Below are 22652 nucleotides of genomic sequence, written 5' to 3' on the forward strand. Positions count from 1 at the left end.
TTTTCACAATATCAGCTCGAAGAGTTCAGGTTCTTCAACTAGCTTTCCAAACCAACAAAATACAGTAGAATCCCAAAAATTGCTTCAACAAATTGGGAGGTTCAAGAAATCGGGAGTAAACTCACAGAGAAGTACTACAGACCTCTCAACCTCAAAGAACCGGAAATCTGGAGATCAAGGTCAAAAAACCGGGAGACTCAAGTAAAAACCGGGATATTAATCAACTGACGGACAAAAATAACTAAAACCAGGTGCTAATCAAGAGAAGGAGTTTTTTTCCTGTTTTAGCAACACAAAAATTAACGTTCTTTTCACGGCTTGTGTCTTCTATATATGAGTTTCGATTGTGTGTCTAGCGAACAAACTAATGAAATACCTTTGCTGGCTTCGGATTTACACAGAATTGGCGCAAGACAATCACCTTAGTAAGCCAAAAATGACATTATACAAGAAATTGTATCCTTATAGCTTGTGACTCTGTTTATCGTGAGATTTTTGTGTCTTGTCGTGAGACCGTGAGATTGAACTAAAAGTCGTGAGTCTCACGGCAAAATCGTGAGACTTGAGAGGTCTGGTACTATCCAAAGGAAACAAAAGTTGTTTCAAGAAATCAGAGGTTCAAGAAACCAAGGGTTCAAGAAATTCAGATTCTACTGTACTTCCCAATAGCTTTTAGAACAATAAAATGCTTCTTTGTTATGATGCTATTCAGCCAATGACATCAGTACGTAACAATAATACATGCTGCAGTCTGTGCTGTACTAAAAAAATGTTTTCCAGTTGGCTGGAGAAATTAATAATTATTACATTTATAGCAGTACTGGGGCTTTGCCACCGATTTTTCAGGATTTTTGAACAGCCAAAATTTATATGTGTGTCGTATGAACCCAAAAATTAATGGTCCACTGAAACTGTTAACAAGCATCTTTGGCTGCGGATGGCTTGGATGGAAATGGATTGCAATTTGAAAAATTGAGGATTAACTTTTCAAGTTGTTTCCGTGCATCTTATCGTCATAGCTGGATTTCTATCTACAAATTAATTTACTTCTTTAGATGTTCCTCATGGGTTAAGTTGCCCACCACGACTTTCAGAACAGTTTAGACCAAAAATCTGAGAAATCCCTGTGATGTAGCCCCTTAACATTTACTAAGCCTAACACTTAATCTCTTTTATACATGAGAATGTGGTGGGGTAATGGTATTGATTCTTGGATCCTTGCACTTCTCTTACAGTATGTATCTACACCCAGGGGGTGAGTAGAAATACTCCATGTTACTTACACTGTAATGCTGGTCACAAAAGGTAACTGGAGTGAAGAAGTGGCGCTGATGGGCCACCGAAATGTAGATACCAGTTTACCTTTCCTATTCAAATAACTAATGCCAGCATAAACTTACCGAAACAAGAAACTGAAGATTCTGTACATACGACATCTCAGTGTCCACCAAATTCTTGAGTACATGAGCTCTCAGGTCCTAGACAAAAAAGTAAAGCATTATTAAGTAAATGACATGTAAGACTTGTTCACCTCAAATAGCAGCACAACACAGAATACCTGAAAAACAGAATTTATACATTTTCCTTCTTAGACCCAATCCAAAAATAATGACAACATTCAATATAATCAACCATTGCCAAGACTTACTAGCATCAATACAAATAACTTTATATCACTTCTATGTGGCATTGTTTATGCAGGAAGATCTGGTCAATTCAGAACACTAACTATTGTCCCAATCTTTCAAAAAGGATTTTCCACAACAAACTTGATAAAGTGCCTTAAATTTGAACATGTGCATGTACCTGTACATTGTAATTACACCAAATATTTTATACCACTCCTATCTGTAGGAAGAGTAGAGGAAAGTGGTCTGTGGTATTAACATTGATCTGGTATTTCTTAAAATTTGACTGATTATTACAGGATTTATCTTATTAGCATAAACCTAGAAATATAACTGTAAGTTGTTAAAATGGATAGTTGCCAGCCATGGCAGTAATTGTAATTGTGTTAAATACGAGTGGAATAAAGATACTAACCCTTTTAATTTAAAGGACTGAAGATCAAAATGAGGTAAAATGTCTAAATCGTTCTTAGAAATTGTTCCTTAATTTAGCCCTTAATCTTTTCATCTGGTTACTGACTTTTTCAAGGCAGTAATCTAGTCTAGTTAGAATCAAGTTACTTTTTTTCCAACATAACAATTTTGTATCCAAATAATGACCTTCAACCTTGACCTTGGAATTAGTGTGATAAAATTCCAGTCTCTTGACTGGTTGGCAAAGATTCTTACACTTTCAACAATTCATTGTATGCAAGCAGATATTATAATATGTTTATGCACCGTTCTCCATTTGAAAGGTGCAGATAAAATTTTCTTGTAAAAATATGTGCCATCATTTGATGAATAATCATGAGTTTCCTTGTCCTTCTTTTCCAAATAAGAAACTCCACAAATTACATGAAATGTGTCTGCATCAAAGATTCAGTTAAATCTATACAGTGAATTTACTTGTGCATATAAATTGCATTTAATGTCTGCATAGTCTTAAGACATGGACCAAATGACAACAAAATCTCTAAGAAGGCAAATCAGATTTTGGGTTTATATACATATCATTTTAATTGGAACAGATTGTTAAAAAAAAAACAATCCAATTAACTATGAAGTACAGTAGCTGATAGGATTCTTATGAACACAGCATATCATTTCTAACAATATTGTTTACTGACAACAAAGAAACTGACCACAGACGGGCAATATTATGGAAATCAATATCAACATCATCAATCAAAAGGCTTGTAATATTTGCTGCTTAATCAGCATGTGCTGCCTTATCTTGTTAACAATCTACTGCACATTAATAGTCAAAACCCTCCCATCATTTAAGATCTACTTAAGTCTGTCTCTTTTTCGCAGGCACCAGTGTCTTAATTTCAGCCATTAAGCTCTTAATTGAAGGCTGCAGATAAGGTTTTGTTCTTAATTTAAAATCCCTTTTGACGATAAAGCACTCTTCCCTTTGCCATTTTTATTAACCATGTTTATTACATGCTTCAGTGGTTTTATTTGCTAATTCCTTCCCCCCTGGATTGCATTGTAACGCAAACGACAAAACAGGCAGGGTAAAGTCATGAAATAGCTAACTTTTGTAGGTGAACACAATGTCCAAATGGTATTGATTGGTAGAATTAAATTTACTGCAAAAACATTTCTTGTTTAGATGAGGAACAGATTGTTTCGAAACAGAAATTAAAACACTTTTACTTTAACATCCCACTGATCTGTTTTGACTTAAAATGTCATCAACAAAATAAATTTGGTTCAACTAACTATTCTTCCCTACTGTACAGATGACAAAATAATACTCTTATCTGAATTGTTTTCCATTTCAGGCTAAATCTGGTTTCTTTATTTCTTGATTCTAATCAGCTTTTGGTAAGATTTTCCATTTAAGAGTTATACAACACAGATGTAAAGTGTACATTTAATAAGTAACAGCAAAATTATTAATGTTTGAGATTCATGGACCATGCCTTCATTTTGGCAAGGATTCTGTTCAACAAAATGACCTTGGAAGAGTTCTAGCAATCATCTGACCGTGGATTTAATTATCACTGTGTTTTTCTGTTCCAGGAATGTTTCAAGTTGTCAGGTGGTGGAACCTGCTGTTTTCAATTTATCAGTTGCCATGGAAACAAGCAAACTTTTGATAAAACTCAAAAACATCAGAAAGGGTAGGGTTGAACACCTTTCTGAATCAAAGTGCATTGCAACCCTGACAACACAGATACAAAAATACACTCAGGGTGTGATAAAATCTGCAAATACTGCATTTTAGACATTTTGGAGTATGGCCACAGATTGAATTTTGTCACATAATGAATAACTATCAAAAAACAAACAACTCTGTGGCACCATGTTTGTTCGCTATACCAGCATTAATTATTTTACTTAGACATGTGCACTCTTTCTCAACTTTTCAAGGAGAGAAAGAGGCAGATGTACATATGTACACAAGAATAAAAGTTGTACCAGAAGGGGTATTTTGCAGATCGCAGAATGCAGAACACAGTATGATGCCCTCGCCAAGAAAAAAAAAGCTAACCGCAAGCAAACCTGAGTGAAAGCTTACCGCAAGTAAACCAGGGTGAAGCTAACCACAAGCAAACCACCCGATGACCATCATTCTGTGTTCTGCATACTACAAAATACCCCTGCCGAAGTTGTACAGCATAACAAAAACTATGAATGTATTACTCACATGTTTGGATTTCTGTGTCTTTCCTGGCTCTTTAGACACTGACAACTTCCTCTTCTCTTCTTTTGGAACCCCTACTGCTGCTGGAGATGCACAGCTACCTTCCAGTGACGTACTTCGCTTTTTCTCAATTTTTGGCTTCTCTATAGACGGTTCAGCATGTGGCATTTCAATTATTGTTTCCATTGCTGCCAGCTTGTTGAGTTTAACTTGAGCCTTTTCCACGGCAAAAGAATTAGCTATTCTTTGGGACCTTGGTGAAGTCGGTGTGGTTGGCGTTGGTGCAGATTTTGCTCGCTGCACCGGTTTGGTGCGGTGTTCAGGTTTGTCCAAATCATAACATCCATCATCTGGACTCAACTCAGCCAAAGAGGTGTCTTTGTCATCATCATTATCATCATCATCCGTTATCCCATGGCTTTTTGTTTCTACTTGGTTTCCACCAATTACCCTCTTGGCCAACTGCTCAGCTTCCTCCTTTAATTTTTCTCCTGACAGATTAGGTTCGCTGTTACTGTTTCGATGTGCCTGCAGTTCTGCCTCGGCAATGGTGTCCTCTAACTGAGTGCCACGACTAGGGTCACTCTGGGATCGCCATGCATCCAGGGACTTGACAGCTGCAGCATCCATGCCTAAAAGGTCGTCAACAACATTGAGATCTCCAGTGCTGACCTGTTCAGAATGAGTTTCACTGAAACCACTGGTTGTTAATGACAGTGCATCGAAACTTATTTGGCTAGGACTCGGCGAAGGTACAGACCCAGGTGGAGGACTGCAGCTCTCTAAACTCTTATCATCTTGAAATGACAAGTCTGTGTGCTGTTTGATATCTCCACTGTCATACGGAATCACCTTGAGGTGTCGCGGAACCTGATCTAAACTAAGATCAGTGATGGTCTCTGCTTTCCGTAAAGATGGTGATTCAGGAGGCACCACCTCTGATTTGGGTATATCTTCAACTATCTTAGCTTCTTCTTGGTAAAGTTCTGTTTTTATCAGTGGAAGGGAAGCCCTTTTCTGCAATCTTCTCCTGGGAGGAATCTTTTGGCTAATGTCCTCAAAGACCTCATCTTTGGCATGGTACAAAGAATCAGCTAACCCCTCGTCCAGCTCACTGCTGTGGTTGTAGCATAATGAATCTTCTGGTTCATTTTCTTCTGCATCAGAAGCTGCCCTAGGAGTGCTATCCTCGTCACTGTCATGGGCAATGATGGTGTCTCTGTTTGATCCATCAAACAGTCCTGAAATGTCTGTTAACCATTGAAAAACACAATGAATAAACAACATTAAGTACAATGAGAGGGAGTATGTAAGGTTATTGTAGGGTTTTATTCAATTGAAAACTTTGAATAACAGAAAAAAATATCAAAATTGTAACCCTTTGGGCAAAAAAAGCTACATTGCTGAGTTACACATCAATACCTTTAATTCAAAGGTATCAAAATTCCATTGACTTGAAACCAAGAGCTTTATTGGGTACCGTGCATAATTAAGACACACTACTCAGACAATGAATCGTATGTTTAATGCAAATCAATTTATAACTCATTAATTTGAGCTTATCTTGGTATGCTTGCCCAAGCATTGAATCTTAACTGATTTTGGCTGCTCAAGTACTCTAGATACCAGATAATTAACAATTAATAACCACTTTAGTGACGTATCGTTATCCCAGCAATGTAATTAAAAGGAAGTTAACCAACTGAAAAACAAATCTTGCATTTTGTGTAAATAGACTTATGCCTAGGGCATTTTACTCAAATGAATTTAAATAAGCTTTAATGTTTTGTAGGGAAACAACTAGAGTGCACAACACTAAGGGTCATTAATGGAATTACCGTAATCATCACGTCATTTTAAAATTCTGGAAAAATTTGATAGAAGTTAAATGTATGAAGTACTTCCGTCTTTTGTTTAGACATTCACATCTTGTTTGATAATCAATATTCCTTGTCTCTTACTAAAAAAACACAATATCCTTGTTTGTATCTCAACTTATTTATTTATGGTTTTCTTTTTTTATGTCTTTTTTGTGTTAGTTTATACAAATACCACCAGGAAACACTCCGATCCTATCACACTTCGATCCTATCACCAATAGTATATCAACATACCTACATGTATGACATAAAGAATGCCAGTGTAGTGCATTAAGCGACTTTCTTTTTTCCCTCCCTAGATGGGATGCTTCAGCCCTCCAAGTTAAGGCCATTTTAGTCGCCTAGCGACTAAAATTTTGGAGCTGGCGACTAAATTTGAACCAAGGTCGCCACCCTGGCGACTCAAATTGAGAGGAATGATTGAAAGCATCAGCTTAATTTGGTGACTAAAATTTTTCACTGGCGACCAAAACTTGAATAGTTGGGAAAAAAATAAACTTGGAGGGTTGTGCTTGTCCAGCACTGGGTTACAATCAGCATTAAATTTGCCAGCACCCATTACACCTGGGTTGGAGAGGAACAATGAGAATATAGCATCTTGCCCAAGAACACAACGCAGTGCTCCGGCCAGGGCTTGACCCCAAATCACTTGATCAAGAGTCCAGTGTACTAGCCATTAGGCCACCACGCCTCCCAGGATAGAGTTATGATTATGATTAAGTTCTCGTGACCATTAATGAAAGCTTTGTATCATTATTGGTAAGGAGAGTTGATATTTTAAGCTCAGTATACGATAGCTTATATCTAACGGATACGAGCAATGTTTTTCAAACTTTCAGAAAATTAATATTCAAGACTTACCTTTGTTGTAAGAAACATCACTTTCCTGGACCATGCCCCTTGAAGATTTAAAATGTTCAACATTATTTGTGTCGTCTGCCTCTTCACTGCTACTAAGAATTGTTGGAATTTTAGGTCGAGAGATTCTTTTTGTTCTCTTTTTAACTGGCTCTTTCACCTCACCATTTTCATCGTCAAAACTTATCAAGTCACCCTCTGCTACCTCAGGAGGTGCCGTAGTTCTCATTATTTCATGAGAGTCCATCGGATCAAATTCTTTCAGTAATCTTTTTGTATCATTCTTCGCTCCTGGATCGTACCTCCTTGAAGATGGAGCCTCCGTAAAAGGTGGCGAAAAGGTTGGTGAAGAATCAGAATCAGAGTGGTCATTCTGTGGCTGTACAGGAAGATCTGCTGAGTTTTTCTGAGCTCTAACGTAGGATAACCTTCGAAGTGAAGAACTAATGCCCTCAACAGGTGGCGATGATGTTCTATGATCTTGTGATGTCCTTATTGGAGAGCTCCTTGATAGATGTGATTTTTTGGACAATTTTTCAACCTTTTTAATGTTGTAAGTATCATCCTCTTGCATATCCACAAACTCATCTGTTTCTTGGACGATAGAAAGAGGTCGATTTCCATGCCTTGCCACTGGCTGTAATAAGACATCCGCTGAAGTTGAATTACCTTTCTCTGGCCTGGAGTCAGCAAACATTACAGGCGCAGCCATAGGTGGGTTTGGTTCATGGTCATTAATAGTTCTTTTATTAGGTTTTACAGGAAAAAATGCACTTCTTGACGAAGCTAACCCACTGTCAGGCAGATTAGGATGCATTCTGGATTCTCTGGTGTCCATAGGCACGGGTGCAGGGGGTGCTGAATTGCACCGTGCCTCCTGCTCCTGGGAAACTGGAACATCGTACACAGTGCTTGCATGCCCTTTGTCAGAAATATTGTTACATTCACTGTCACTAAAAAGCGACTCTTTACTTGTTTTCCGCCCAAATGGCTTTGATTTGAGAGCAAATGGGCTCCTGTTCAGTGACGGTGACTCTGAGCCTGGCCTTGACAGTGAGGGTCTGTCCCTTGAGTCTGAGCTTTGTCTTGTCAGTGAGGGTCTGTCCCTTGAGTCTGAGCCTTGCCTTGTCAATGAGGGTCTGTCCCTAGGCTCTGAGCCTTGCCTTGTCAATGGGGGTCTATCCCGAGACACTTCTCTGGCAGATGATTCAGTCTGGGATCTCCCCCTGATCTTAAAGGGCTCCCTCTCTTCGGTAGATCTCCTTCTCTGAGGCTGGTTTTCTTTGTCGTTTAGTCGACTATCGGCAAACGAAGTAAACGAACGGATTTGGATTTTTTTCACTTTAGCTATACTGGTGCCCTTTGGGGACAACAGCGGTGACTGGATTCTAGAAGGATCGCCAGAAAGTCCTGCTCCCTCTAACGAGCTAACAGAAGTCAAACTACTTGACCTGAGTTTGTTGGCAGCACTTCGAATCTCCTTGTAGCTTACAAGAGGCACTGCATTGGGTTCTTCAGATGGAAATTGAGTCCTGCGTTTCCCCAGCGCGTACGCGGCGCTGCTCGTATCGGACAGTTCACTAATACTCTGATTTTCGGACTCGCTAGTATTGTCGTCGCCGTACACACTTGAGCCAATCGACTTATTGGACGGCTTTCGCCTAATACGCCGTCTGCGTTTAAGCGACGTGTCGGGGGAAGAGCTGATATCGCTTTCCGATTCTGTCGATGAAGCTTGGCTGTCTGTCGGTGACTCGGAGTAAGAAGAAGTTGTCGATCGTCTCGCAGCATTTTGTCTGCTTGATCCCGAAAATTTTACATCGTTGTAAACAATGTTGCCGCCATCTTTATTCCGCCTTCCTCGCGTTCTCGAGGAGTAATGGAATTCGTTCGTCACAGGTCTGTTTCTCTGATCGTCTCGAGGACGATAGCTATTTTCATGGGTCGCATTCCATTGCATTTCTGTTTCTGCTTGGCCTTTAACACGCGCCGCTTTCGAGTGTCTGTTCGTTGGAGCTTTGCAGAAAACCAAGTCACTAGTGTTATTCGTGTCTCTAGGCAAACTTTTCACGTCAGATGAAAGGCCAGTAGGATAAGTAACATTTTGTCCATAGTTGGAAACTGAAGGGGGCGGAAATAGCGTGCGGCCGGCCCGGTCGCCTCGCTGAGTCAACTGTTCATTTGCTGGTATCCCTGGAATGTTATCCATAAACTTCGTTCTTTCCGAGTCTGCTGTCTTGCTAGAGTACAGATTCGAACTCGATTTAGGAGAATAATCCTGAGTGTTTCTCCCAGACAAATGCGGCGAAACATAGTCCAGGGATTGTGGCGAGCTCTCGCTCACCGCAGAATTAGATACATGACTTCCATGAGTGCGCGCTTTGGAGATTTTTAATTGAGCCTTTTCACTCGTCTTCCCGTACGCTTTTTTGTGCGAAATGCCCACTTCCGTTGGTTCCACATCGCTAGGTCCCATACGAGCTCTATGAGCCCCTCGCCCTTCTCTGCTGCCTTCGTGCCGTCTCTCGCTCCTCGAGCGCGCCTGTGTCGCGCTTTGTGGAACCGATCTCCCTGTTTCGGCGTCAAATTGTGCTGGGCGAGTGGACATGATCGTTTACAGTTCGTAGGAATTCAATTGCACCGTCAGATGTCCGTGATTGCTCGTGGAATTCACTGCACACAAACGCGAAACACTGCAATATTTACCACTAACAGATCTGCAGCTCCACACGCGACGATTCAACGAACAATGCTTAAGATTCCAAGACATCACACTGCCTTCGTTCGCATATTTAAATCAAACAGTGAAACGCTTTGATAAGTAAACCAACACGACGTCTTGTAAGAGAACCAGCTTCCACACACGAAACTTGTGTCATGTAAATATCGCCCACGACGTCAAGGAACCTTCGAGGAAAACAAAAAAATATGTGTCACAATGTTTTACAGCCAAGATGCACTCACGCATACACAAAATTTACCCTTCATAGTGAAGTTATCTGAACGCTAAATTTAGCCACGGGGTAGTAATTCGACACCGGTGCGCGGATTTGATTGACAACCGTGGGCATACACAGACTACGCTGTATCCGATCACTGGTCTGAACTCTAAAGACTTTACAACTCAACAGATTTACCGAGTTAATTCTGCAAGTTTAATTACACGCGGGCAAATCATGGGCGAAAATTCACCACCGGAAATGAACCCGTAAAAGGCTTCCGAACGTTTCAGCCAGCTAAGCTACCCTTTAGGCGCCCAACAGCAAACAAGTGGGAAGAGTGTTTCATCCGACCAAACAATGTTTTGACTGCGATGTTTTAGCAGTTCAGTAGCAGCAAAGAAAGGTGTCAAAACTATTCTTCCAGTGGAACAAAGGGATTTTGTTTTCATTGGGTCTTACTTTAAGCGCAGAGCATTGTTTCGGAAAACCAATCCCGGCCGCCGTTGCAATCAGCGATAATTTTGAGAAAAACCAAATTCTCGTCGCACCACAATTAAACGTCTCTCCTGTATTATGGTTTAATTAAAGAGGCATTCTTACTCTTGATTGGCTAGTTGTGCCAAAGCTGAGCTAATTAGTAGGTTATTATTTATCAATCACTATTCCATTGAAAAGTTTTCATTCCCCGGAAATTCTTGGCGGTTCTTTTCCCTGACTCTTCAACTAAGTGGCTTTAGACTAGACTCGACTTTTGAGCAAAAATGACCCAAATGCACAATGAAAACAAAGACGCGACCGCTATGTGTGGCGTAGAATCGAAAAAAAGCTCTGCGCACTGAACGCAGGAAAATCGACACCGGCAAAAATATGCGACCAGAAAGAAGTGCTAAAGCGTTAAATCAATTATTTTTCACAAGTATGCGTTTAACAAAAATATTGGTTAAGTAAAAAATGGTTATTGGTTAAGTACAGTACTTCCGAGAGGTTATTACAGTAAGAAGCAAATTCTTGGGTCATGTTACCAAATTAAAAATTTTATTGACCTCTTGTCTTTTGTTTCTACTTATTCGCTGTAAAATGTGACTCTTTACGTGTGAATATCTCGCTGTATTCTTGCTGTTCCACTCTTCAATGCCACAGATCTACAGTCAGCTGGCGAACCTTTTATGCGGTTATATATTAACTTGTGGGTTATCGCTAAACGACTTTAGAAGCTCATATTTCATTCTTTGCTTGGTACGTTTATAGGATTATGTTTCACATTGTTGCCCTGTTGGCAGAAATATGCATACATATTCTGCGGCTATTCTACTGCAGATGCACCACAGACCGCAAAAAGGCCGCTTAAACCACCAACAACGCTAAGTTAGCGTGACCAGAAGTTTACCAAATCACCTGATGTTCGTTTGAGCACTTTGTCATTTATTTGTTTTTCAATGTTTGTTTTCTTTAAACTTCCTCCCCGTGGTTTCCCTTTGTTAATTTATTAACAAGAGCTCGCATAATTAAATCGCAGTGTGACCTTGCGTATTTGCCTGATCCGTGACTTGAGCCTTGGTTTTTCCTGCGCATGCAACAGTGAGCCATTGAAAACGGAAACATTCGAAAAACATTGCCAGGCATAACTGAAATATTTCACGACTCGCGTGAACGCGCGCGAAACTCGCACATCGCGCGCGTTGGTCGGACATCGATGGTATATCATCAACGGTACGGTTTGACAAATGCAAAAGAGATTGATAGATGGTCATAGATGAATGAAACTTCTTCGGTCATCAGTCAGAAAGAAACGTATGCTCTGGACCTAGACGAAGGTAAAAATCCGCGTGAATAAATAAATTTTTAAGGTGTAATTTGGCCTTTCTTTCTTTTGCCCGGTCTCGTTTTCTTTCCTCGCATTAGGAGAATAAGTATTCAGTTGCAAGAGTGTGCGGAAAAGGTTTGAACAATAAAAAAAAAAAACAATTATCGTTTTCTTTGTAACAGCAGCTTTCACGTCCATCTCTGCATTAGCTAATTTTCCGTGTTTTTTCTGGGCACTAAAGGCCAAGTTAAACAAAACCGGGATAAAAATACCCCATTGGCAAACACGAATCGAGATAACACTGAAGATAAAGTTGTGAACTCAAACCGATTCTTTAAGATAAACCTGTGAAGTGAGCGCGAATAAACGAACGGAGGGCGATAAACGGTTTAGCGGCAAAAAGAGAACTGATATAGAGATTTTTGGACCTATTCACGAGATTAACACAGCTCCAGATAAAATCGTCAAGAACGAGTACTCTGTATCATAGAGTTTGCATGAATTTTGAATTTTGAAGAAGACTTCTTGACCAATTAAGCTGCCGTAATAAAATGACGTTCGTATTGTAAAGGTGTCTGCTATAATGAGAGCTCCTGGGGCTTGCGAATTATGAAGGTGTCCAGAATAACGCTTAAGGTGTCTGTTACGTGTCCTCATTAACAGTGAGGTTGACTGGTCTTGACTGTATTTGAGTAACAATTTGTATTTAAAACAAAAGGGTATGATCTTAGTTGTCAAGTATATAAACTGGCAAAATATCAGAATTCTTTTTAAAGCTGTCCTCACCGCAAGCTAACTGTTTTTGTCTGAATAAACATCGAGGGATCTAATAACGTAATGAGTTAGCAGGATTGAAGGAAGGTGAGAAAATACACTGTGACACATTTTGTACGATAGCCTCTCAAAGAACTTTCCAGTTTGCCTTTTCCCCAGCAGTACGCAGATTCATGGCATACCTAGCTCATACCTCGGTTAAATATGATTAAATATCACAGTTCCAGGGTTGTTTGGGTCAATCAGTTTTAGCTGAGAACCCCATGAATCACTCTGGCTGCGACCCAAAATAGCCAGCAGCCTCCTGCGTGATAACTGCGATAAACAGAATAAAGCTACTGTTACCTATCATTACGGAATTCCGCTCTAAGCCTTCTACTGAACGCTTGGATAGCCCATTTTGAGCGCAGTTCGAGTCCAATACAGCTAACAGGCAGCTAGGAACGGCCAGCTTCTAAAGCTCAATGGAAAAGAAGTGAAGAGTCGCGACCGACACGTTTCATTCAAATAAATTCTGTGGTGTCAGTGGTGAGGGCACGCGTATGACAGCCTCGCATGCGACCATTGAAGTATCAAGTCGTTGATTGAAACAAGATCAAATGTTGATAGCCCGGAAAGAGCACTGGCTCCTAAAATAGCAACGAATAATTGCAAACTTGTGCTCTGACGAGGCAAAGATAATGGGCTAATAATAGGAAAATCATGATGACGAGTAGTTTCCCTGAAAGCTGGAGCGCTGTTTAGCCGGAAGTAAGCGAAAAAAAAAACTAACAAGTACATCGAAGATACATTATGAATAGCGCGGGTCATGTATGTCTTGCTAATTATACTTCAGCCTTGAAATGCCTGTAAGCTCAGTAAACTGGACGTTTCACCGCGCAAATCTTGACCAGTTTTCCGAATAAGCGACTTGCAACAAACAAAATGATCTTATCCGAATCACTTTTACTTCTGTGTAAAATAGCGAGTTTTTCGTCAGCATTGTAGAGTTTAAATCGGCAGAGTTTTATTTGTTCCTATAACAGTATGAAAATAGGCCAATCAGATAACAGGTGACAGAGGATTAAAAACTCGTGTGGCGTATTTTGTGGGTTTTCGGCCTGCTTGTATTATACGAGAACTTATTTGCACAACGTTATTTTCGGTTACTATTTATGTCTACACATGCACCATAAGGAAAAACACTTTGCCTATCTTAATGTCTAATGTCGTTAAATAGGGCTTAAGAATCTCTTTTTCGTTGTTTTGATGCTTTACACAGAGCCTTATCGTGTTATCTATTCACATTTGGTAGGAAAAATCAGTTTAAAGGGGCACTGCATGTCGTCATCTATTTTTAGCATGATCTTTGAAAAGGCTCATAAGCAACAGTACATCAAAGGAGAGCCATAAATAACTGTTTGGTGCTTACGGAACAGTATTCGACAAATGGCACCTGAACTTTGTTACGTGACGAGAATTAACCGACGATACTTATAAAATATGGAACTAAAATACCGTATACTTTAGCCTCTGGATTTCTGTCTGGCTTGATGCAGTTTTGTCCAGAAACTAACTTTGAAGATCGCGTCTCCTTCTACCAAGGGGATCAGTTGACATTTCAGGAAAAGGAAACTTGCGAGATAGAATGTCTCTAAAATGATTGTTTCCTCTAATTTTCGTTAGAGTTCATTTGAACTGTTTTATGCCATGAATTGAAGGAGGAGGAGTTTTCCTGAATGCCCACTCAAGGTCACTTACTAAGCCACTGATCGTAGGAAGCCACCATGCTGAGGGCCTTCCGAAACTGAGTTCAGGCCAAGAAAGTTATTTCTGGCGTTGATTTAAAAAATAAATAAAAATAAAAAAACGTTGGCCAAGAAGGATGCTGGGAAATAGGCATGCCTGATGAATGAATTCCATTGACGAGTGATCTTATTAGATATGCATTCTACAATCTAAGAAAAAGGGCAGAAGTCCAAAGACGTTGCCCTCATTCACATCTTTCAACGTTCACAATTAACGTTCAAAATCACCAAGATCCCTTGAATAATACGCAACCTTTTACGAAATTGACTAGAGAACGGCGATGATTTAATTCAGTCATGACAAAAAGAAAAATTCTTGTCATGTTCCGACAGTTATTGTCTGAAATTTGGGGCTGGTTTCCAAAACATTTTTTTGTTTTAAAATAACTCGTAAACCGGCAAGTATGGTAACCCATCCTTTTTGAGTTTATCAGTAATCCTTTTTAAGCAGGAAGAGTGTTGTTAAATTTTCATGTACGAAGGATTGTCTAGAGGAGTGACGTCATCTACCACACGTAAAATTCTTTTGATTCAAGTTGTTTAAGTTGCGAGTCTTTTCCGTAAAAAAACCAACGATTATGACAATAACAATTTAAAAAGCTGTCTCTCTTACTTTCCTTATCCTACAAGTCTCAGATGTAATGGTACAAGTTTAAAAAGAAAATACAGCAATAGCCGAAATAAGACACCTCTTTTGGTGGAGAAGTACTTACAATCCCCAATTTTTTTTGTGCATTTCAAAACATTGGCCCAATTCCCCTTGCGTGAGGGAAGGTTTCCATCTTCATATATTTTCATAAATTTTCAATATCAACACTTTTCCAAGGGAATCACCTTAGGTATAGACAATTTAAACTGGATAAAAATTCTTCTCAGTAATCCCTTTATCATATCAGACTTTCTTCATACCATAGTAATAAAATTAGTCTCCGATGTCATGTGTGTCGCAGAAAAGACTTTAAGTGGAAAAATATTCAGAGGAATTTTGACGTATCTTACTGTCTCGACCGGAATTCAACTCATGTGTGGAGATGCTTATCTTTATTACAGCTTGACGAAATTTGAAAAATAGCTGTGATTCGAAATAAATACTTTTCTAATTACAAGAGTTGACTCAAGTTTAACGAACCTTATCATACGTAATTTACCAACAATTTCAAAGTCATCATGCTCCTTAATTAGCAAATCTTTCAAAGTTATTTTTATAAAGATATAGTAAACTATATATTCTACTTGCGAACTTCCCATATGTTGTAAAGACTCGGAGACAGAGCAAACTTTGTGTCGTACATAACTTAGTAGCTTTATCAACAACTAGAATATGACTAGAATTTCAATTTTAGAGCATAGAAGGCAGAAGGGGGACCCAATTCCTGAGCTGTTTACGCTGTAATTTGTGTTTTTCACCAAATTGTGCAAGATGCAAGGTCATGTACACGCGGTTCGTCGAAAATGGTCTCTTGTTTTCACCAACTGAATGTCACCCTTGCAATTTTACGAAATGGAAACTTTAGTAGAGACACTGATTGGAATGTTGTCCAAATTTGAGAAGCTTTTCAAAAGACTAAAGGCTTTCAATCGGAACTAGAGATAACAAGAACTTCACTGAGTTATGACAGCGTACCTAAAAAACCGCCAAATGTAATACTCGTCTAGAATTGATTTATTGTCATTAATAAATGAATATTTGGTCATTCTAATCTTTCAAATAAATGAACAAATTAGATGATCGTAAACCTGAACCATTTATATTTCTTTAGTTTCCATTTACAAACTGAATGTACATATAAAGGTTTTTCTTTGAACATAACTAAAACTAAGAAAGGATAAAGGTATTTGCTCTTACAGTAATCCTGATTCAGAAGGAGATAAGTGCTAAATCATAAATCATCAAAAGGTTTCATTTTGTACCTGACAAATTCAATGAACAGCAATATTTGCTGGAATGTCGTTAACGAAGAGATTAAACTGAGAAGATTAAGGTTACGCATTTCAGTTAATATGATTCAGTGCAAAAACGAGACTATATACAATGGTTTAAACCTGGGCTCATGTGGGCTAACCTTGTGTTTTCTGTCGCGACAACAGAAATCTTTTTTTTTTTTCGTTAAGTGAAATTGGATAAGGCTGTGTCTGTAATGCAAAGAAGTCATCTTTGTTCGTGTAGCTAAGAGTTCAGTACTAAACGTTTTCTTCGGTTTTAGCCAAATTTCCACTAACTTGGGTACGGCTGTTTTTATCACCCCCCCCCCCCCCCCGCATGTCATTGTTGTTAATGTTGTCGTAACGTGAAACAAAGTCGGTGAATTGCAAACTCCATGAAACAACCTTGAGTAAGGGGAGAGGAGGATACAATATTTTTTAACTGCTTGTTAGTCGAGACATGCACGTTAAGTTGGTGCTATTCGTTTGGCTTGACTAGCTTTTTCCGGGATCGTAGAAAGAATTACCAAAAGTCATGGGTGCGACCTTTCACGTTTCAATTACACCGGCCCTTTCGTAGTTTTCGTCAAGACGTCTCAGGCATTTTGGTTTTGACGAGCGTTGCAAATATTACGAAAATTACAAAAATTCGCAAATTTCGTAATTTTTGTAATTTTCGCAGATTTCGTAATACCATAGCAAAAATCGTATTTTTTTTTCGCAGCTGCGTTTAGTCCTGGACATAAGTGAAAAGAAGATAAACTTTAAAAACCGGTAGTTTTACAACAAAATTGACAGATGAATACTTGCTTACACAGAGTAAAATGGCAACAACGGGAATACGTCACTTGTTTCAAAACACTGCATGTTTAAAAACTTGGCGCTATTTTAGAATTTGATGATGGCTGCTAAGTTGGCTTGCCGCGGTTAATTGAGAAGTAACCAATCAGGGAATTAGTCAGCGAGCTTTTTAATTTGTTTGACGAGTTGTATGTCACTGCTAACCAGGGAACAGCCCATGGTTCTTTTTCTGAATAAAGCTAAACTGGAAAACCATGTGGTCTATATGCCGGGTTAGTCCGGCGGCTTAGCTCGAAATTTTAGTTGAATTGTGCACTTTTTGATACAAGCATGAAACTTGGCACAATGAAAGTGGTCACCAACAGAAATTTTTTTTTGCATCTTGTCAGACCTCCATAACTTCCAGAATATTTAAGCAATCACAATGAAACTAACGGAATATATAGTAAGTGCAAGCATCTATCTTTTGGTATACGTCACGTGGGAAGATGACGTCACATCACGTGACAATTACATCATAATGTCAAAACAGCCGCCATCTTGGATCCGCCATCTTGGATTTCAAAATCAATAAAACTGTGCTTAAAAACCGTAAAAGGATGAAAATAATTGCATTAAAATTATTTTTCATTAATAGAAACACGAAAATTACAAAATTGGGAAGACATGCCTGTCAAAATGCCGTTGCCATGTTGACGTCAAGTTCCTGACACAACAACTTATCCTACCAAATTATTTCCAGATAAATTTTAGATAAATTCGCAAAGTTTGGTAGCGTTTGGTTGAATCTTGAAAAAGTTATAAGCGTTTAAAGTCAGCGCGGGCACTTTCCGCCCCTCCCGGTCTTGATAGGGTTAAAATCAATGAAATTTCGTGAAATATTTGTTTGTCCTGGTTTATAGACAAATACTATTATGCCAGGAAGTGATACCAAGTCGCACGTACAAAATTTAGAATGAAATGCTGTAATTTAGACTGTTCACAAACCTTTTTTATGTTATTTGTCTAGATCCGGAGTAAAATAAAACTAATAGGGAGTTTTTTTTGTTGTTGGTTTATAGGTAGAACATCCGATCACGTCTAGAACACCCAAAGATTGAATCTTTTGGAGTTATAGACGTAATCGCAAGTTCTACTGATCGTTTTTCCCGAACCTTTTTTTATGCAACAGCTTCAAAACTTTATGCTCTTCTAGGATTACTTCAGAACTAATATCCAAAAAAGTTCACTTTTGTACCAATCCAGTCAAGGTTTTATCTCTGCAAGTTACGTTTCAACTGACCGTGAGAGATTTTATCACCACGTGCACGTTATGAAATAGTTTTCGTGTGTGCCATACTTCCTCCAATAAATACACCGACTCTCACCTGGGGCTGTCCCAAATTAAAGATGCTCGGTAACTTTTGGGCAACTTTTCATCTTTCGAGCAACTTTTTTCATTTCCAGCAACTTTTAGTAATTTCTAGACCGAAGATTTCCGAAGATTTTTAGTGTTGTTCGAAGGCCATACGAACGTTTCCGAGCATTTTTTTTTAACTCCTCCGAAGATTAACGAAATTTGCCGAAGATTTTTGACAAATTGCAGAAGATGTTTCAACTTTCGGATCATTTAGCATTAAAAACTGCTCAGCAAACATGACGTCATCGGTATCTTCACGATTGTTGTTAGTGAAAGAAATCCTTGTTATTGAAAAAAATTTTGCCTTAAAATGTAATTAAGGTATTTCTGTTGCAGTATAATTGCATGAAAATGCTAAGAAATCATACCTTCAAAGTGAAAGTAGCATACATTTGGAGAATTTTCTTCAAAAGCAACGTTTTGGATCTGTTGGAGTAACTTTCGAGCAACGTTTTGGATTTTGGAGCAACTTTCGAGCAATTTTTTGGGAGATTTCAAGCAGCCCTACTCTCACCTCCCCTTTCGATTTAGCGCCTCTTAGAATCATAACATGCATTTAAAGTAGTAAGAATTTATTGAGTCTGCCACAAGAATGTAGGCTTCAAGAAGAACGTGACTCATTACTCCAAATAGATTTATTGCCAAGGACAACAGTCAGTTGAAAATGAAAGCTGCCTTATCACTCGATAATCTTCTAATTCTCAATTATGATCAATATCAAACTTTCCAATACATTTATGGAGAGGAAAAACAAAATCAACCACAGGCAATATGGCTTCTTGATGCCCCTCATTTTACAGTCATGTACCTTACTGAAAATTGAACGCGTTGATTAGAGGCAGCAACGTCTTAGAATTGACACTTATGAAATGGTTGTACAGCCAATCGATAAAGAGAATTAGGAAAGGGTTTAATCTCAGCACTAAAGGGCAGAAATGATTGTCACATTTTCCGACCTTAAATTACTTTCTCCAAAATCCCACTTTGGCACGGATTCTAGAGATTATGCTGAACAAGGAAACTAAGTAAATTAAAATGATTTGGCAAACAGCTCGCTCTCTTTCAGGTACTGGCTGTGTAAGGCCTTTCTTCCTCAAGCTTGCTGGCTTCATGTAAGGCAACTGGCAAAGTTGTTTCTTTTTGTTTTTAGGAGTTAACAGTAACAACCTCTGAAGTCATTAAAAAGGGATTAGAGGCTTTGAAGAGCCCACGTCACGCCACAGATTAAACCACTAATCCCATTTGCAAACAAACTATTGATTCATACAAGAGACAAAAGAAAGGAAACAGACGGACGTCTAACGGGAACAATAGTTTTCCTTCTTGATTACGGTAACAAACTGTCGCAAATACGGAACATCGCGGGCCAAGGTAACACTCGAGCCAAAGAAAGCTAAATTAAAATGGCTACGTCCTACGACAAGCTTTTTAGAAGCCATTGCCTCACTAGCAGTAGTTGTTGGGTCATTTTGTACGGTTGAGCTACCAACTTTCAAAAAAGATGCAGTTTCAGGAAATGAGCCTCCACTGATGAAATTAATCACTGTTAACAGTTTCACTTCCAGCCGCGCTATGTGGAGGAAATCCTGCAGAGGGTGGGAACCATCCCAGTGAAAGCTATTGAACAGCACTTCATGTATTTTGTTGTACAAGGTCATGGTGGTTCTAACTTTTTTTGGTTGGGGTGAAACCCTAGTGTGTGACTAATCAAATGAAAGCTATTGAGCAGCACTTTCATGTGGTGCAGTTATGTCCATTTAAGCCTATAGAGTGAACCCTTATAAATGTATATGTCCCATATTTAGAACGCAAGACAATTTGCTAAATGTAGAGAACCGGAGACCTCAAGGAAGCACTCCATTCTTTGCTGACTCTCCTACCAGTGTTTCGAAGGAGCCGGAAGATTGTAAGATCACTTCGCGTAAAGAAGAACTGATCTGTGTATTTTACTTCTCTATTACTGAACATATCAAACTTTTACTGGGATAAAAGGAAATGTTGTCTCGACCTTTGAAACTGATGCAACTAGTCTACGCTAGTAAATACATGCAGCAGCATACGTCGTAATTGACTAACATAGCACAAGACCAGCCCAACAAATTACTCAAATAACTCTCCATGATTTGTCTTACTCAGTCTACCTGTATCTCTCTCACTTACCTAGTGTGTTCATCCGTTGGTTGAAATCTTGAATGTGGCTAAAACTTGAGAGAACATAGAAATATGTGCTTCAAAGATGTAGCGTAACTATACAGGTCAAAATGAAACTGCTGAGAGGTCTCTTGTTTTGATTATGATAAATCACAGGGTATTTAGGGAAATAGACTGGGCAGACATGACGTCATTATGACGCTAGTTGAAATAAATGCCAGACATGATTAGCTCGGACACGAGGACACTTCTGCCTCGTCCCTAATCTCCCGCGTGGTAGAAAAAATAGGTCTGCAGTGCGTACATGTGTGAACTTGATCATAAATGACTGACCCAAACTTCTGTTTTCCAGTGATTTTACTTTTTCTTTGGTTAAAATAAGAGTAAGTTAGAATAATCAAAGTCTATGACTAATGCAAATGGTTGAATTAGTGACAATAGCATACAGTACATGGCAGGCAATATACTGTTGAGAACGTTTTGCCATTAACTTGGTATGTTAAGTTGGTCTGCTGCAACTCCATCAGCCTTTTGCACAGATTGTCAATACAGTCACAAGCTTGGACTTCTGGTTTTCTGACCAGTTCTGAATTGATGCCTGGTCGGTGACATTAAAAATGTACTTTAAAATCATTATAACTTGCAGCCATAAAGACAAACAGTTTCTTGATATTTTCTGATCTTCGATTGTTTAGTCCATAAAATGATAGCAGCTATTGATGTGTTTTGCTCGTAATAAAGTCTTATTTTCACAAACACATTTTGCTGATATGTCTATGTATTCTGCCAATGTTTTTTACAAGAAGATGCAATACAATAAATGAACTGTTGACACCTTGAACAACAGTTTTTATTACTTGTACATAAAATTAAAGTAAATCATTTGTTGCCTGTTTGTTGTCAATTGCACTGAACAACGACTACACACGTCTATAGCTGATAATGTGTTAGCCAAAGGATTTTATAAGCATTGCACGGTAGATGTTAAATGTAGAAATCATTCTTTATCAGTAATACTTCTTTAAAATACTAAACTATACTTACTTTATAACACTTCCACTAGTTCTCATTGTTTTCATCTGTTATTTCTGGATGTAACATGCCCAATTATACATGGTCTGTCTGTATTTGAAACAAGACATGATTTGACAGTATAATTTCTCACACCGATTGCAACAGAATTGTACATTGTATACAGTCTAATTGTTTATAATATTTGTCCATCAATTGATAAATGCTTTTGATTTAGCTTGCATGAGCAAAAGACATATCGATACTGGCCTTCTGTGAAGGCACTACACCCAGGCGCACCTGAACAGAATACAATATAAATGAAATCTAAACGACAACAACATCCCGATCTGAAGGTTATTTCTTTGTTATTGCTTTTTTATGTATGTCAACTAAAACAACGATAAATAATTTTAGAACTGATTCATTGCCAGGCCTATGTCTATAGATATCGGAATGCGAAGCCTAATGGGGGTGTCTGATGAGGGCAGCTGTGTAAAACTACTTAGTTCCAATGTCTCGCCTTGTCGCTCGTAAATATGTACTCAAATAAAGGACTGAGTACATGACAAAAATTCTGTCGGGTTCGACTGTTCTGCTTAACAAAATATCATGAAGGAGCCAGCATTGTTTAATAGCTGTATCGACTCAATATTAATCGTGTCTAAACAGCTTGCAAAATAGGCACATACCTGGAGAAAAAACTGCAAACAACTGGAAGCAGTCACCATTCAGTTTCTCATTAGAGATAGCTACCGATGGGTCGTTAAAGACTATTCAAGTCCATCAACTCCATTTTGAATTCGCCGCTAAGAAGAACACTGTTCAGTTTTGCACTAAAGGCGACCTACTTCGCCGCACAAGTCGGTTCATGGCGTGGACTGAAGTGCACGCTGCACGCTCGCGAATTGATTTTATAGCTTCACTAACTACATTGACACTTTAGTTAATGAATGGACACATCCTGCTGGAAAACTAATCGCGCCATTTGAACGGGATCGATATGGCTAACCAGCCTATGAGTTTGTTAATCATAACGTGCGGTATTTTGCGGGC

The 22652-nt window shown here is 38.8% G+C and overlaps 1 protein-coding gene across 1 annotated transcript in view; it reads right to left on the bottom strand.

Annotated features, from left to right (window-relative positions):
* Positions 1–21342, bottom strand: part of LOC144653385 (uncharacterized) — a 37829-nt gene extending 16487 nt beyond the window's left edge. Inside the window, exons 1-4 of the mRNA XM_078513364.1 lie at positions 20595–21342; positions 7008–9911; positions 4270–5516; positions 1401–1478 (exon numbers count right to left, since the gene is read on the bottom strand). Of these exons, the coding sequence (XP_078369490.1) occupies positions 1401–1478; positions 4270–5516; positions 7008–9612 (3930 nt within the window). The 5' untranslated portion in view covers positions 9613–9911; positions 20595–21342. The remainder of the gene's footprint in view (positions 1–1400; positions 1479–4269; positions 5517–7007; positions 9912–20594) is intronic.
* Positions 21343–22652: the final 1310 nt, after the last annotated feature.

This window comes from Oculina patagonica, chromosome 5 (assembly GCF_052425735.1).
Source record: "Oculina patagonica isolate OP01 chromosome 5, crgOcupat, whole genome shotgun sequence".
NCBI classification, from domain to species: Eukaryota; Metazoa; Cnidaria; class Anthozoa; order Scleractinia; family Oculinidae; genus Oculina; species Oculina patagonica.